Source organism: Sylvia atricapilla, chromosome 7 (genome assembly GCF_009819655.1).
Source record: "Sylvia atricapilla isolate bSylAtr1 chromosome 7, bSylAtr1.pri, whole genome shotgun sequence".
NCBI classification, from domain to species: Eukaryota; Metazoa; Chordata; class Aves; order Passeriformes; family Sylviidae; genus Sylvia; species Sylvia atricapilla.
Genome location: NC_089146.1, coordinates 17,042,236 through 17,055,597, shown reverse-complemented (window position 1 = coordinate 17,055,597; position 13,362 = coordinate 17,042,236). Strand labels below are relative to the sequence as shown.

Below are 13,362 nucleotides of genomic sequence, written 5' to 3'. Positions count from 1 at the left end.
GATAGTCCTAATGTATATAATTCTGGAGTTTGTGAAATAGGGAAACATATTAGACTATTACACATGCACTAACACCTACAAGCATGTAAAAATAACTTTAAAAAAGACTTTCATTTGTCAGATTTTCAATAAACACAAAAAATTTAACACAACAGAATATACATTATGGTTTCCTTTTATGTTTAGTCTCTAAAACACAAATGAAATTTCAGGCAGCTGCTTTGTCTGCCCAGTACATTCCCAACCTCCTTTAATATTTTTATGTTCACTGGTTCTAAGATTTCTTTCTTCTTCGTTTTTCTTTTATAATCCAGGATGCAATTACTTCTCAGCTGATACTGCAACTCTCTGAAGGGAGCAATCCCTCTTTGTAAGTCTGGCTGAGGCCAAAAATAGCTCTGTCAGCTTCTGACAGGCTGAACTTAGCCAAGTGAAATGTTTTAACATTTTACCAACTTAATGAACAGTCTTATTTATAATGTGGACACCTTTACTGTCATTATATGCAGACTGCTAAATAGATTATGGAAAACATTTGTTTGGGGAAAGCTGAATATATTATGAAATACAATGCAATTGTCTTACATACTGTAAACAATTTTAAGATTAAATATACTTTGCCCATTTGAAATAAAGGAGTGGCTTAATGGTAACATCCATAACGATAAAAAACACTTGAAGAATCACAGTGACAAATAACTGACCTCTAAATCATGAAAATTTGCAATATGCAAAAACTACCATTACAAAACTCTATAACCAGTTTAAATATGACTGTTAACGTAACACTGGAAATAACTATGTAGACTAAATAGCTCCAGAGACCGGTAGTAGTACTTATAATAGAGGGGAAAGGTTAAAAGTACAAAATAAAACGTCTAACAGAAAAAAAAGCATGGGTTAACAATTGCTTACCCTCTTTTCTGCTACCTCATCCTCTCCTGTAGACTCTTTGCCATCATGTTCATCTCTCAGGGTTGGCATATGCTTTTTGTGTGCTGGCTCTCTGTTTAAGGTTGTATATCCTATGTGTTCATAAATTGGATTAATTGTCATCTTGGAAATGTATTCAGCTGCCTTCGTTTCAATATAAAGAGTAATCAATCCATCTGTCACCAGGTCATGGATGGACTCAAAACGTTTCTCCCCAACAAAGTGTTTTCCATCGTAGTAGAGTCTGAAGTTTCTGGTTTGACTTCCAAATCTGCCTCAATGAAATGGGAAAGTTTTTTTTTTTAAAGAACAGCAAGCAGAAGAAATAAGACTAAGCAAGCCTTTGCAAACAATTAAAAACACTTTATCACTTAAAGCTATGACTATGCTCTGTGTCTGCTCCAGCCGAGCTGGGGAACTGCTACTTAGCACAGATAGGAAGGAGAGATCAACAACAACTGCAGATAGATAGCCAAAACAGTTACTGTCCCAGAATGAGCTGTTTGTTCTTGTATTCTTTTAGCCTTTCCATTATCTATGGAAAAACTGAAAAACTACTTCACACTCTTTATGGCTTTTTTTAGTGCTTCACTACTTTATCACTGTAGTCAATTTGCCTGGCTCTGATATGAAGAGTTCTCATAATAGAGTCCTCTATTACCGCTGATCAATACGGAGTTTTGATGCCGTCTCGGACCTCTGCTCCCCTGCTTGCTTGCAGGAAGAGGCCATTCAAGGTTCAGCTGAGCTCCAGTGCCAACAATTACACTGAGGCAGAACTGCTGCCAGAACCGGAGCAGCACAGGACAAAATGGCACAAGGGCAAGCATTCTTTATTCCTGGCCAAAGGCCCAGGACTAACTCTTCAAGCTTTGTACAAAAGTCCTTCTGTGTTATGCTTGTTAAATCCCAAGCTTCAAGCAAATCTTTGTAATATACAGGATATATAACACGAAAGCTATCCAACACCAGCCATTCTGCATCAGGATGGAACAGCATTTTGATACAGGCTCTTAGCAACCATAAGAATGCTGAATTTACTTGAAGAGTAGCATATTTTTAAAAACTGCACTTAGAATCTGAAACCATTTTCTGCCTCAAAGCAGTCTAAACATGTGAAAACACACCAGTGTTTGCAGTTGGCAACATCTTCTGTGGAGAAGATGGAGGCAAGAAGCTGCTTTCATGCTTACTCCAGTGTTGTTTCTTGGTCAGACAGCAGCGAGGGTATTGGGCCCCCTTATGAAGTCAGATGTGCCGAGTAAGTATTTAGAACTAAATTTGAAAGGATAGATTGGTTTCACCTTACAATCAAATGCTTCATTGGAGATGTTAAGGAACACAGTAAATAATGATACTTTGCTGAAGTGGCTCCTCTTCTCAGCAGGGCCTTGCCAAACAGGGGAAAGCATAATTTTAGACCTTGCCTCAGGTGAAATACTGCATTCTTCTTGCAAATATGGACAAAAAATACATGGTTATGGAATCTGTATTTTTTTTTCTCTGTTCTACATTAAAATGCCAAACCTTTACATTGCCCTATCAATAATCCGACAGTGACTGCAACTTCAGAAGCTGCCATTTCTACATAACACTCAAATGTAAATGGAATCTGCACCCTGCTCACTAAGGAAAGAGGACACAATGTGTAGGAACTACGTGGGCATTTTCCTGCAGATTAACTGGTACTTCCACGCATATTTTTATGCCACAAAAAACTAAAAGTCCATTGAATCAAACGTGAGAAATTACAAAATAACAGAAAGAAATAAGTTTTTACTCAATGCTAATTTCATCAAAAGATACAGTTCTGAGTGAATACAAGTCATTCAGAAAGTAGAAAGATAATGTTCTAAGTTATAGCAGAAGGGGTAGATATATTCAGACTTACTCTTCAGGGCACCTTTACACTCAACACAGTGTATTACAAACAAGCTTTGAGCACAAAACGTCCTCTTTATACACCCTTGACTATCAGAGAAGTCCACATGAGCCAAGAGTGCTCAGCACTTTGCAGTGCCAAAGTGACCTACCTTCACTGTCATCTGCTTAAGTCAGGGGGAATAAGGCACACTGAGCACATACAAGCACCTTGATGGTTCTCACTTCATCAGGAGAACCAAGTAAGTTTGAAGCTGAAGAATAATGGGCCTTAAATGACAATATACATTAGAATTACTTATATTAAGAGATGCAGGTGAACTGCTGCTCTAATCAGCAACATCTGCTCTGACTACTTAAAGCAGAATTTTAAGCAAGATGGAGGTCACTCACTGCTTTTAGTTTTCTAGGGAAAAAAGTATTACACTAATTTTATCAAGAGAGGATAAGGCACAGAAAAGCATTGCGAGGATTATTACTAAGTACACATAGTGTCTTGATTTTAGCAACATTCCTCAAAGTCTAAAACCAATCTTGTCTGGCTCTGAAGAACAAGATGACCAAATGCAGAAAACATATGAAACTTCTTAAAAGATTAGTTGTCTTTCCATCAGGGTCAGAAAGTGCACCCTCCTACCCCAGGTACATTTTACTGAGCAGCTCCTACCCTGTAGATCTGTTCAGACTGCTGCACATGAAGTGTGTCATTGAGAGATACTATAAGGAATAGAGTTTACAAGAGATGAATGGTTTGCCCTTATCTAATTTCCCATGTTCCAAATCAATTTTTTCTCTATTCTTTTCTAATTGCATATGTTGTGGAGAAAGTTACTGGTTTTCAAATGGAATCCTACTAGGAACAAGGAGATAAACCCCCAAAATCCCCACAAATCAATGAAACACCAGTCTTTTACAAAAACTGTACTGTCAATAACATGCCTCAAAATCCTCTTTTATTTCTTTCAAACTAATTTAAATTTTTTCCTGACCACACAATAACACTATTTTTATCAAATTACAATATAAAACCAAAAATACACATTCAACTGAAAATTATTAATAAAGATTTAACCTTCAGTCTTCCTTAAAACTATGGTTTAAATTTTTCCATTAGCAAGACTATTTCCTTATGTTTACTTTCTGTAACATTCCTGCAGCCTAGTTAATTATACATCACCGTGGCAACTAAGTAGAGCCAAGATTTGATATTTCAACTTCCTGATGCTCTCCTCCTAAAGGCAAATACTAGTACCAGCTGTTTTTTGTTTAATAAGTAGAAAGTGGGACACAGATAAAGTATGTTCTCTTTTGGTTTATACAGGGGAACATTAGATGTTTTTCCAAGAAAAAGAGTTAGATGTCTGACAAGTCAAACAGTCTCATTGTGTCCACTGTGCATTTGTTTGCAAGCAGCAGGGCTACAGATAAAAGACTTTTTTTATTCCAAGTTGTCTGAGAAGCAATCACTGTCTAGTTCCTTCAGTTGCCAGTGGGGCAGAGTAGATAACGTGGGAAAATGTATTAAATGGTACAGCAAATGGGGCTGGTAATAAAGGATAATAAAGGACTGAGGGGTTGAATCAGGTATCATACCATGAGAGACAGGCCTCAGAATCAGCCACCTACCTGTATGCAGCATTCAGTAAAGAAACAAAAGGAAGAAGTGGAAGATTGAGAGCACAGACACACTCTCTTACCATCTGAGAAGATGAATTTTATAGTCCACATACAGAATTGTACAGTAGCTATTTACCACTTTCACAGGCTATTTTATGATGAGAAGAATATCTAGACACAGCCATTGTTTAATATGTGTAGATGCAACCAAATGACAAATTAATACCTCTCAGGACTACTTCTGTCCTCCTTAATTTTAAGCAACTTCCTACACTGAACTTGGAAAACTTAAGTCTGAGCCTAAAGGTCACTTGGATTTAACCTTCCCTTGGCGAAAAGAGTCTTAAGGTGCTTTGCAGCCAGAAGACAGAAGTCTTTCTCAAAATTAGGTGCTAGAATTTCAGTTCTATCTTCTGAAAACTCTCAACCAACACTTTCGACTAGAGTCTTGACACTCCGTGAAAAGCCACAGGAATGTAAGGAACCTTGCACAAGTGTCTCTTAATCATGCTGTGTTCTTGGGAGTGAAAACTAATTATTCCACAGATCTTCTTTTGGCCCATTTCCTTGTCAAAGAAAGACAAGCCTTGCATGCAGCCAAAACCTCTTCTACACAACTATCCCTGAAGGTCTCCAGCTCCTGAGAGCAGATGATTTATTTTTTTTAAATATTCATTGGCAACAACATTTCTGATGATGGCCAGGGAACTGCAGAACTTGCCAACTTCTGAGAATACCTGCCTGACAAATAACATAGTTTTCAAAACCTGAGCAGTATTTTACAAGAACACAACATGCATAAATGAAATCAAATACATTAGGGGTTGATACAAATGGAGAAAAAAATCTTCACTGATATGGTTGGGAAGGGTGGCAGAGTACAGTCACTATGGGTAGTTTTCCAGGGCTATTTGGAAGGGCAGTACTGGCGAGCTGACTGTTGCTTGATGAACATTAGTTTACTGTAAAGTTTCCCTAAAACCTGGTAACACCCATGCTGAATGCATGGTACTTGAGTTCAGCATGGAAAACGTATGGCATCCTTCAAAATAGTAAACATCTTGGACCTGGTACTGCAAGATGTCTATCCCCTGCCAATGGAGCCACAACCTTTGACTCTCTCTGTCTAACCTGGATCAAACAAAAAAGTTCTGAGCTTGTACAGTATCACTGATAACAGCTTCCCAGCAGTCTCTCTCAACTGAGGCTGAAGACACCACTGCCCAAACTTCCTTGTCTGAGACAGAAAACAATACTGCATAAATAATGTGCCAATAGCAGGCAGTGAGGACTAGAGCAGCAGCACTTCGCTGTGAATCATAAGCACTGTCAGGGACAAACCAACTGCTCTAGGGCATCAGCAGTAGGCAGCAGTTGCTGAAAGCAATGAAGAAAAGGTGTAATCAGCCCTTGGTACCTGCAATAGAGCATTTCACAAATAAATCTAACAAAATTAGAAAAGAATTCCTTTGCTTCAATATATTATTTTTACCATTAACAGCTGATTTTCACCATCTTAAAAATTTGAAAAAATGTCAGCCGATCAAGTACTATGTATGCTAATAATATGCAGTAAGACCACTTAAAACTTAAGGTAAATGTTACTGTTTTCGATCAGTGGTAAGCACTTGAAAATAATCTGTTTGGTCTGAACAGATGCATTACCTCTTCTTAGTACTGTGCTTGCATGCCTTATTCCATCTAACGTTATATAAATTGCTGGGATTGATTTGATGATTGAACCATAATCAATGGCAATATTTTACTGCTTTTTCTACCTGATGAAAGTTCCATGCTTCCTGGAAAAAGACTGACTGTGGTTAGTAGTTAAGATACACTTGAATTCTACGTGCACATGGGAACGTATTAAAAGCCTGGTATCTTCTCTTTACATGAGAGCAATATTTGGAGACCTATGCCAGCTTGCCTGGATAAAGATCATCTGGAAATATTACTAGGAGGAATGTTACTAACTTTCACAGTTTCCTAATACATAAAGAGTGTTTACCAAAATTTTTAAAGAAATTATCTTCAAGAGTTAATTTTACCATGTGACTTCATGCTACAGAGTTTTCATACGACTTTAAAATAGAACTTTGTTTCAATTCATCTAAATTAAGGTATCAACCCTACCCCTGTCTGCTCAGCAAACTTCAAAATGTGCATGCAAATTTTAGTCTATGTAAAACATTTTCATTTTAGGTTATATATGGTATTGTTTTTCTGGTATATTTTAAAGTAGAACATCAGAAATGTAGCAGGAATTCCACTGCAATTGTGTACTATGAAGAAAAAACCGCCATGGCGTAATGCTCAAGCATGTTCATTTTTGTTTCACTTAGTGCAGCTTCTCCTACAAGGGCTTAAGTTCACAGAGACAAGAAATAGTTGGAAAGGCACCTTCAAAGGTCGTCCAGTCCAACCCCCTTGCAATAAGCAGTGACACCTTAACCTAGACCAGGATGCTCAGAGCCCCTCCAGTGAATTTTTCCAGGGATGGAACATTTGCTACTTCTCTGGGCAACCTCTTCCAGTGTTTCACCACCCTCATCATAAAAAAAATATTTTTTATATACTCTAAATCAACCTCCTTTTTAGCTTAAAAGCTACTCATGACTGTCCTATTTCACTTTTGCCTCTATAGACTTTCTCACACTAAAAGCAACTTGCTCTTTAATTTATCCTACTAAAACCATGTGGATATTTTAATTCAGTATATCAAGGAAACCACAGTGGAAGAGACATCAAGTGAAAACCCAAAGAAATGTTCTTATTGTAAAATAGCTTTACAAGTCCAGAACCACTCCAGTCTCCAGGTTTTAGAGAGCAGAGTGGAGCAACATTATTTTTGCTGTTGTTCCTGTTTGTTTGGGGTTTCTTCTAAGGTATGTGGCAGGTTGTTATTCACGGTCTCAAGAAAACCCAAATTCACTTAGATTAAAAAAAACTATAATAAGATTTCTGTTCCAGAGAGATTTTGTCAAATCTGATTTGCCTTAAGCCACTGCTAATTCAAATCTTACAATGCAGGTTTACTTAACTTACTTAAAGGTATTATAGAATCAGCTATTCACTTAACTTGTTTTCTCAGTGTAGTCTACCTCTAATCTTCTAGCACTCACTCATCACTTCTCTTCAAACAGTGAGATTCACCAATATACTCATCTTGCTCTCTAAATGTTTCTTCCCCAAAGCTGCATTCCTTAACAATAAACAAGCGTAATAACATAAAATGAAATGGTTCCTGCATACATAACATGTATTGTTAGAATTCTTGGGGCTACTAACAGTTCATCAATGAAGATTAATACCTTTTTATTATTATATTCTGGTTTTTAGAATACAATTTCTTCTTTCATGCACGTGCAGCAATAAATGGGGCAGATGTCAATTTATTACTGAAACTGATAGAGTTCATTTATTCATGTCAAGATATAAAAAAAAATTAGCTTGATTCTCTTTCTAGCACCTATCAAATCAGGAGAAACCATACTCAACTCAGCTGAGCTTCACCAAGTATAAAGGAGGGAGAAGGAAAACTGGGCCAGATAACACTTATTGCTGTCAGGTTTTTTTCTGTTTGAATAATTAATAAATGTTTTGATGAAAACAATTATGACATTAAACAACAATGTAAGGCTATTGTGTGTTATCTTGGAAACATGTCTATAAAGCATCCACGGTATCTACAGCTGATTAATAAAATACACTGGAATAAAGGTGTTTCTCCAGATATGAAAAATTCTAAGTATGTATTCCAAAAATATATAAAAGAAGAGGCCAATCAAAAGAACTCACTTGAAGACAGATTTCTACTTAGCATTTTCTAAAAGCAGTAGAGAAAACGAGGAATTCCAGTAGCACATGCAGAATACAGACATGATATGTATGCTTTGACAGGAGAGGAGAGCACAATGTACTTGTATACACAATTTAATTATAACTGATTGCATTAAGATTTGATGTTTTCAACCATTATTTCAACTCCAACACTGCCTTGAAGCTTCAAACCAGGCTGACATTATGCAGCATAAAACCAGCAAATTCCAACACAGATTCCTGCTCAGGAGCTGTGACTGGGGGTAGTGTGAGAGATGGGGTACAACTTTCAGTCTGTCTAGGCCATTTTTAAGATATCCTAGACTTTTGTACTGAACAAGCATGTGAGACAATAATGGAGAAATGAGGCCTGCAGAACTTCACAGCCTAAAGCCAAGTCATATATGAAGCCAAGAAGTGAGCCCAGACCTTCTGTGGTCCACCATGGGTACCTCACCACAAGCCCAATGCCTCTGTGTCCACCAGATCACAGCAGACCTTTGTGGCACAGCAGGAACTACAGTCAGGTTGAAGGACACAGCACCAAATGAACACGAGCTGTGCACACTGAGCACAGGCATCTCTTGGACAAGTTCTCCCAAAAAAGTTCACAACATACTGAAGCAGAGAGTATTCCTCTGGGAAGTGCTGAACTAAACACGAGCAGGAGAAAGACTGCAGTAAACTGAATTGCCAAAGATAAATTAGACACTCTAGCCAAAAGAAAACAGAGCTGACAACAACAACAGATGGGAAGAGGAGGGAAGGAGAACAGGAACACAGCAAGAAGACGTGAACCATAAGGAAAAAAGCATTCTAGTCTGTGGGAGGACCTAGGTAGCCAGTTAATTACTCATTAAGGTTAGTAGCTATTTATTATTATTCTAAATACTTAAGTGAAGCCATTTCAGTAGTGCCCAGGTGCACTTACATAAGGCAGATGACAAGCAGACACCTCAGCTGTTTACTGATAGCTGAACCTTTCATGTTATTGACAAACTAACAGACTAAATTATTTAGTGTGAAATTTTATGTACGGAAATAACCTTTTCACACGAAAGACCATTTAAATAGAGGGCAAATTGTTTTACCTGGAGCAGAAAAGCAAGCTCCAGACTTTATAACCACCGTTTCCCCTGCTTTTTTTCAGTTAGCAACCAAAGAGTATAGCGTGAATATTTTAGAAAGGATTCTAGAAGTTGAATTCAACCCTTGCTACTGCAAATCACTTCATTTGCAAATCAGGTAAAAAAATACACAGAAAGATATGCAAAGTCTAGTCTTTAAAATGGTCTTTATAATTTTTTCCTACCAACTAGCATGATGTCAGAATACTGTTACCATGGTTAAAGTGAAGCGATGCAGTTAGCTACTGTTTTACTGGGCTCCTTCTGACTACTTATATACCAGCTGTAGATGCAGGATAAACTATGATCAGATTTTGATACATTCACAACTCAAAAAACATAATTCAGCTATTATTGTGTAGAAAGTACTCTCAAATAATTCTTCTTTCCCCAACTGCTCACCCATATCCCAGTGTGTACAATGAGGCTTTTCAGCAGAATGCAGACCAACACTTTTAATCTCTGAATTTAAGAAGCCTTTTACAGATGTTAAATTCTACATGTGTAAGTAATCCCACAGCAATCCACACGTGTTCTGGAACAACACTGCACTTGTGTCCCAAAAGAGCCCACTGAAAATAAACGGGATCCAGCTACCAAAGCAGTCATCCTCTGAAATTTAAAAGGTTCATTTGCAGCATTATGCTCTAATAGCCTACCAATTAGGTCTCCTTTTAAAATGCCAGTGGCTAGTTTCTTAACAAAATTTCATAATTTAGGGATTGAGAAAGTATGTATGAATTTGCACAATACATGTAGTTGGTTGACTAAAATAAAGATTACTAATTTTCTGACATTTGTTTCACCTGAAGAATTCTTTCCTGGTGCTACATAATCTTAAATGTGCCCAAACCCCCAAACATAAAGAAAACATGACTCATAATCATGGCTCACATTATTACTTTTTTTTTAAAATCATGCTGCAGAACCTTATTTCAGTTCATTCTCAGTATCACAACAATAGAATTTGCAGGAAGGGAAACCATGGTAACCAATTAAATGTGCTACAGCAGCTATCTGCTCAAAAGAACATGCAGTACCATCACACTTCAACGCCTACCACTAGTACACTCTCTACCCATTTCCTCTTTATCCTCATCCTAATTATTGAACAAACTCTTCACCACAAAAGGCTACATTGCAGGCCACGTCTATTGTTACTGTCATTTGCTGCAGGTCTTAACATTAAACAATGTACTACTCTTTTGCCAAATTTAAAAGCAGATCTAATATCCAGAAGTGAATTAGGAATTTTCATTCTTTTAATCTGTTTGGAATATTGAAGTAGCATTACAATGTATTTTATCTATTTTTATTCTAACAGAGATTTGCTGATACGTATAGACACAGATATAGATCTACAGTAGTTTTCTCATGTTAGTAATTTTTTTAAACCTTTATATTGCTAAACATTTTCAGGGGCATTCTCTGATTGATTAATTAATTAGTAAAGACTGGTGAATGCATCCATGATTAAATACAGGCATTAAATATAGTAGGGTGCTGATTTGCTGCTCTCAGTTGTGTTTATGCTTCATTCTCCTTTATATGGTATCTCAGCTGACACAATTTTACAGGCTTTCTCAGGCTCTGATCATCAATTTTATTTGAAGGATAGCTCTGAATATTTAGTCAATACTTAAAACATTTAAATTATAATTTTCTTTTTTCTTAAAGAACATACTTCTACCTCTGTTAGAAATTCTGAAAAATTTATTTTCTGGAAAAAACCCACCATCTCTTGTTTCACATTTAAAGGCAGTCTGCCTTTAAAAAAGTCATGATGCAAATTGCACAATAATGGATGAAAGTAGACAAAAATAGCTCATCATAAGACGATCAAAATGCAGCTTGTTATATAAGTGGAAAGCAGATTTTATAGTAACTCAATAGCAACTTTAAAAAATGAAAAGTTTTTTTGAGTAAGAGTCACTTTCCCTACCTTACTAAGAAAAAATATTTAAAAACTTCACTTAGAACTCAATTAACTATTCCACAGTATTGCACTAAGAACAGCTGACCGACTTGCTTAAGCTTGCAAAAAGTATTATTTTTCCTGTCCTATACTGGGTCATTTAAGTGGTGCTAGGCTTTGTCTGTAGCTATAGCAGCTCAGGAACAAGGTCTTTAGATCTACTAAAGCTAGTCCCAGAAAAGCACCACAGCCTAATGCCTCACAGTGGTCAAAAACTCATTTAGAAGGGTTTAGAGAGCATAAAATACATGGTGTAGTTCAGGAACTGCAGGATGTGCAGTCCTGGCTGGTATGGACACTCAGATTCTGGACATCAGCTACAATAGTTGGTGGAATCAAATGTAACACTGAAAGTGTTCCATGATGATTTGAGGAATTGTCTGGCTTGTCTCAGGACAAATCACAAATCTCTTGTTCTTCGCCATTTCAGAAAAGATGACTGGAAACATTTCATTACAGAGACATCATACCTTGCCACAGGAAGGGATATGATCCTGTTTCACTAAACTGCTCTTCACGACTGGATGCACTGGGTCTTTCAGGATTCCCAGGCACGCTGACACAAACACAGGAAGAAGACATCTGCCAGAGCTGGACGTGCTGGGCCGTATCTCTCACTGAATTGCCTGCCTCCCCAGCAGAACCATCGACAGCTACAAGCCAGGAAACAAACCTGTCTCAGTCTCAACATCAGCTACTCCTACCCAGAGCTACCATAAGACTTTTAGGTCTCGATGAACTGGGATTTCATGATGCAATCTCACTCCATAGGCAGTTTCCAATTTGCCCTAATCAGAATTGACAAACTGTCAAAGACTGACGCATCAGACAACGAACAGTGAGAGAGATTGAGTAGATACACAGAAATATAGAGGGAACCAAATATTTATGCCAAGAGCTGATAGTACCTTCAAGAATCTAAATATTATTCAACTTTCTCCCATTTTTTTACCAAAATGTGCCTGAAAACCAGTAAGAAAATAAGGATGTTTCATTTTATGTTTTGTCACTGTGTTATTGCAGAATTAGAGCACCTCTAGAGAATTGCTGGGTTAACTTCATACAATTCTTGGAATCTGTTCTGTGTCTGTTTTTTTACATAACAGCTGACCAAGTTTTCTTTCCTCCCACACCTTCTAAGCGGTAAAACAAAGGTAAAGAAGGAAAAGCAGAAATCATACTGAAATCATCCTAAAGTTAACATGACTGCTTCAGAGGCAGAGTGGCACTTAAACCTAGTATGAAAATACCAAATTGATTCATATAGCTAGAAGAGAAAGGGTGAAATTAGTGACCCTGAACTCAATCAATGCCTTCTGTTGAACTTGGAGAAGTTTTGCTCATACATACCATCCTAATGACAAGCTCTGTTTTTGGCCATGGAAATACGTTCTTAAATTCCTACTGGGATTATCTAAACTCTCGACAGGGCTATCTTTGCCATCTGGCAGTGTAGTGACCCAAACACAAGTGATGCTCTCAAAAAATGATAGAACTGCATAAAGTCATCATGGCAATCACAGCAAACTTCTCACAGTCAAGATGCACAGCGAGACTGCAGAAAGGACCTAGTCTTTAAGAGACGCTACAATGTCAGAAACATAGTCAGTGGGAATTTTGGATAATTTTAATTAATATTCTGCATTTATTATTCCAGGGAGAGGAAAAATTAAAACTGAGCAAAACTCTCCCTCCAGTCAGTGGAAACACAGACTCCTGCTACACTGCCTAGTCGTGATAAAAAAGAATTCCTAGTTGTAAAATTCCAATGTGTGGAAGACAGAGCACCACAGTTCACAGAGTCCCACCTAAGGTATGAAAGTTAACACCCTCAGTCATACACTTTCAAGGCCAACAGCAAGACAACAGAGCATTATCTGCTGTGGGAAGGAAAGCAGCCACCTAGACCCACTGCCCGATACACAAGTTATTTAGCATTTAAACATAATGAAACAGCTGTAAGATGCTGCAGTTTCGATTTCTGATGTGTTTTCCCAAACACTGAATTTT

General features: G+C 37.5%; 1 protein-coding gene across 1 annotated transcript in view; it reads right to left on the bottom strand.

Moving 5' to 3' along the window:
• CHN1 (chimerin 1) overlaps positions 1-13,362 on the bottom strand; it is a 95,292-nt gene that overhangs the window by 47,292 nt on the left and 34,638 nt on the right. Inside the window, exon 7 of the mRNA XM_066322775.1 lies at positions 916-1,204. Within this exon, the coding sequence (XP_066178872.1) occupies positions 916-1,204 (289 nt within the window). The remainder of the gene's footprint in view (positions 1-915; positions 1,205-13,362) is intronic.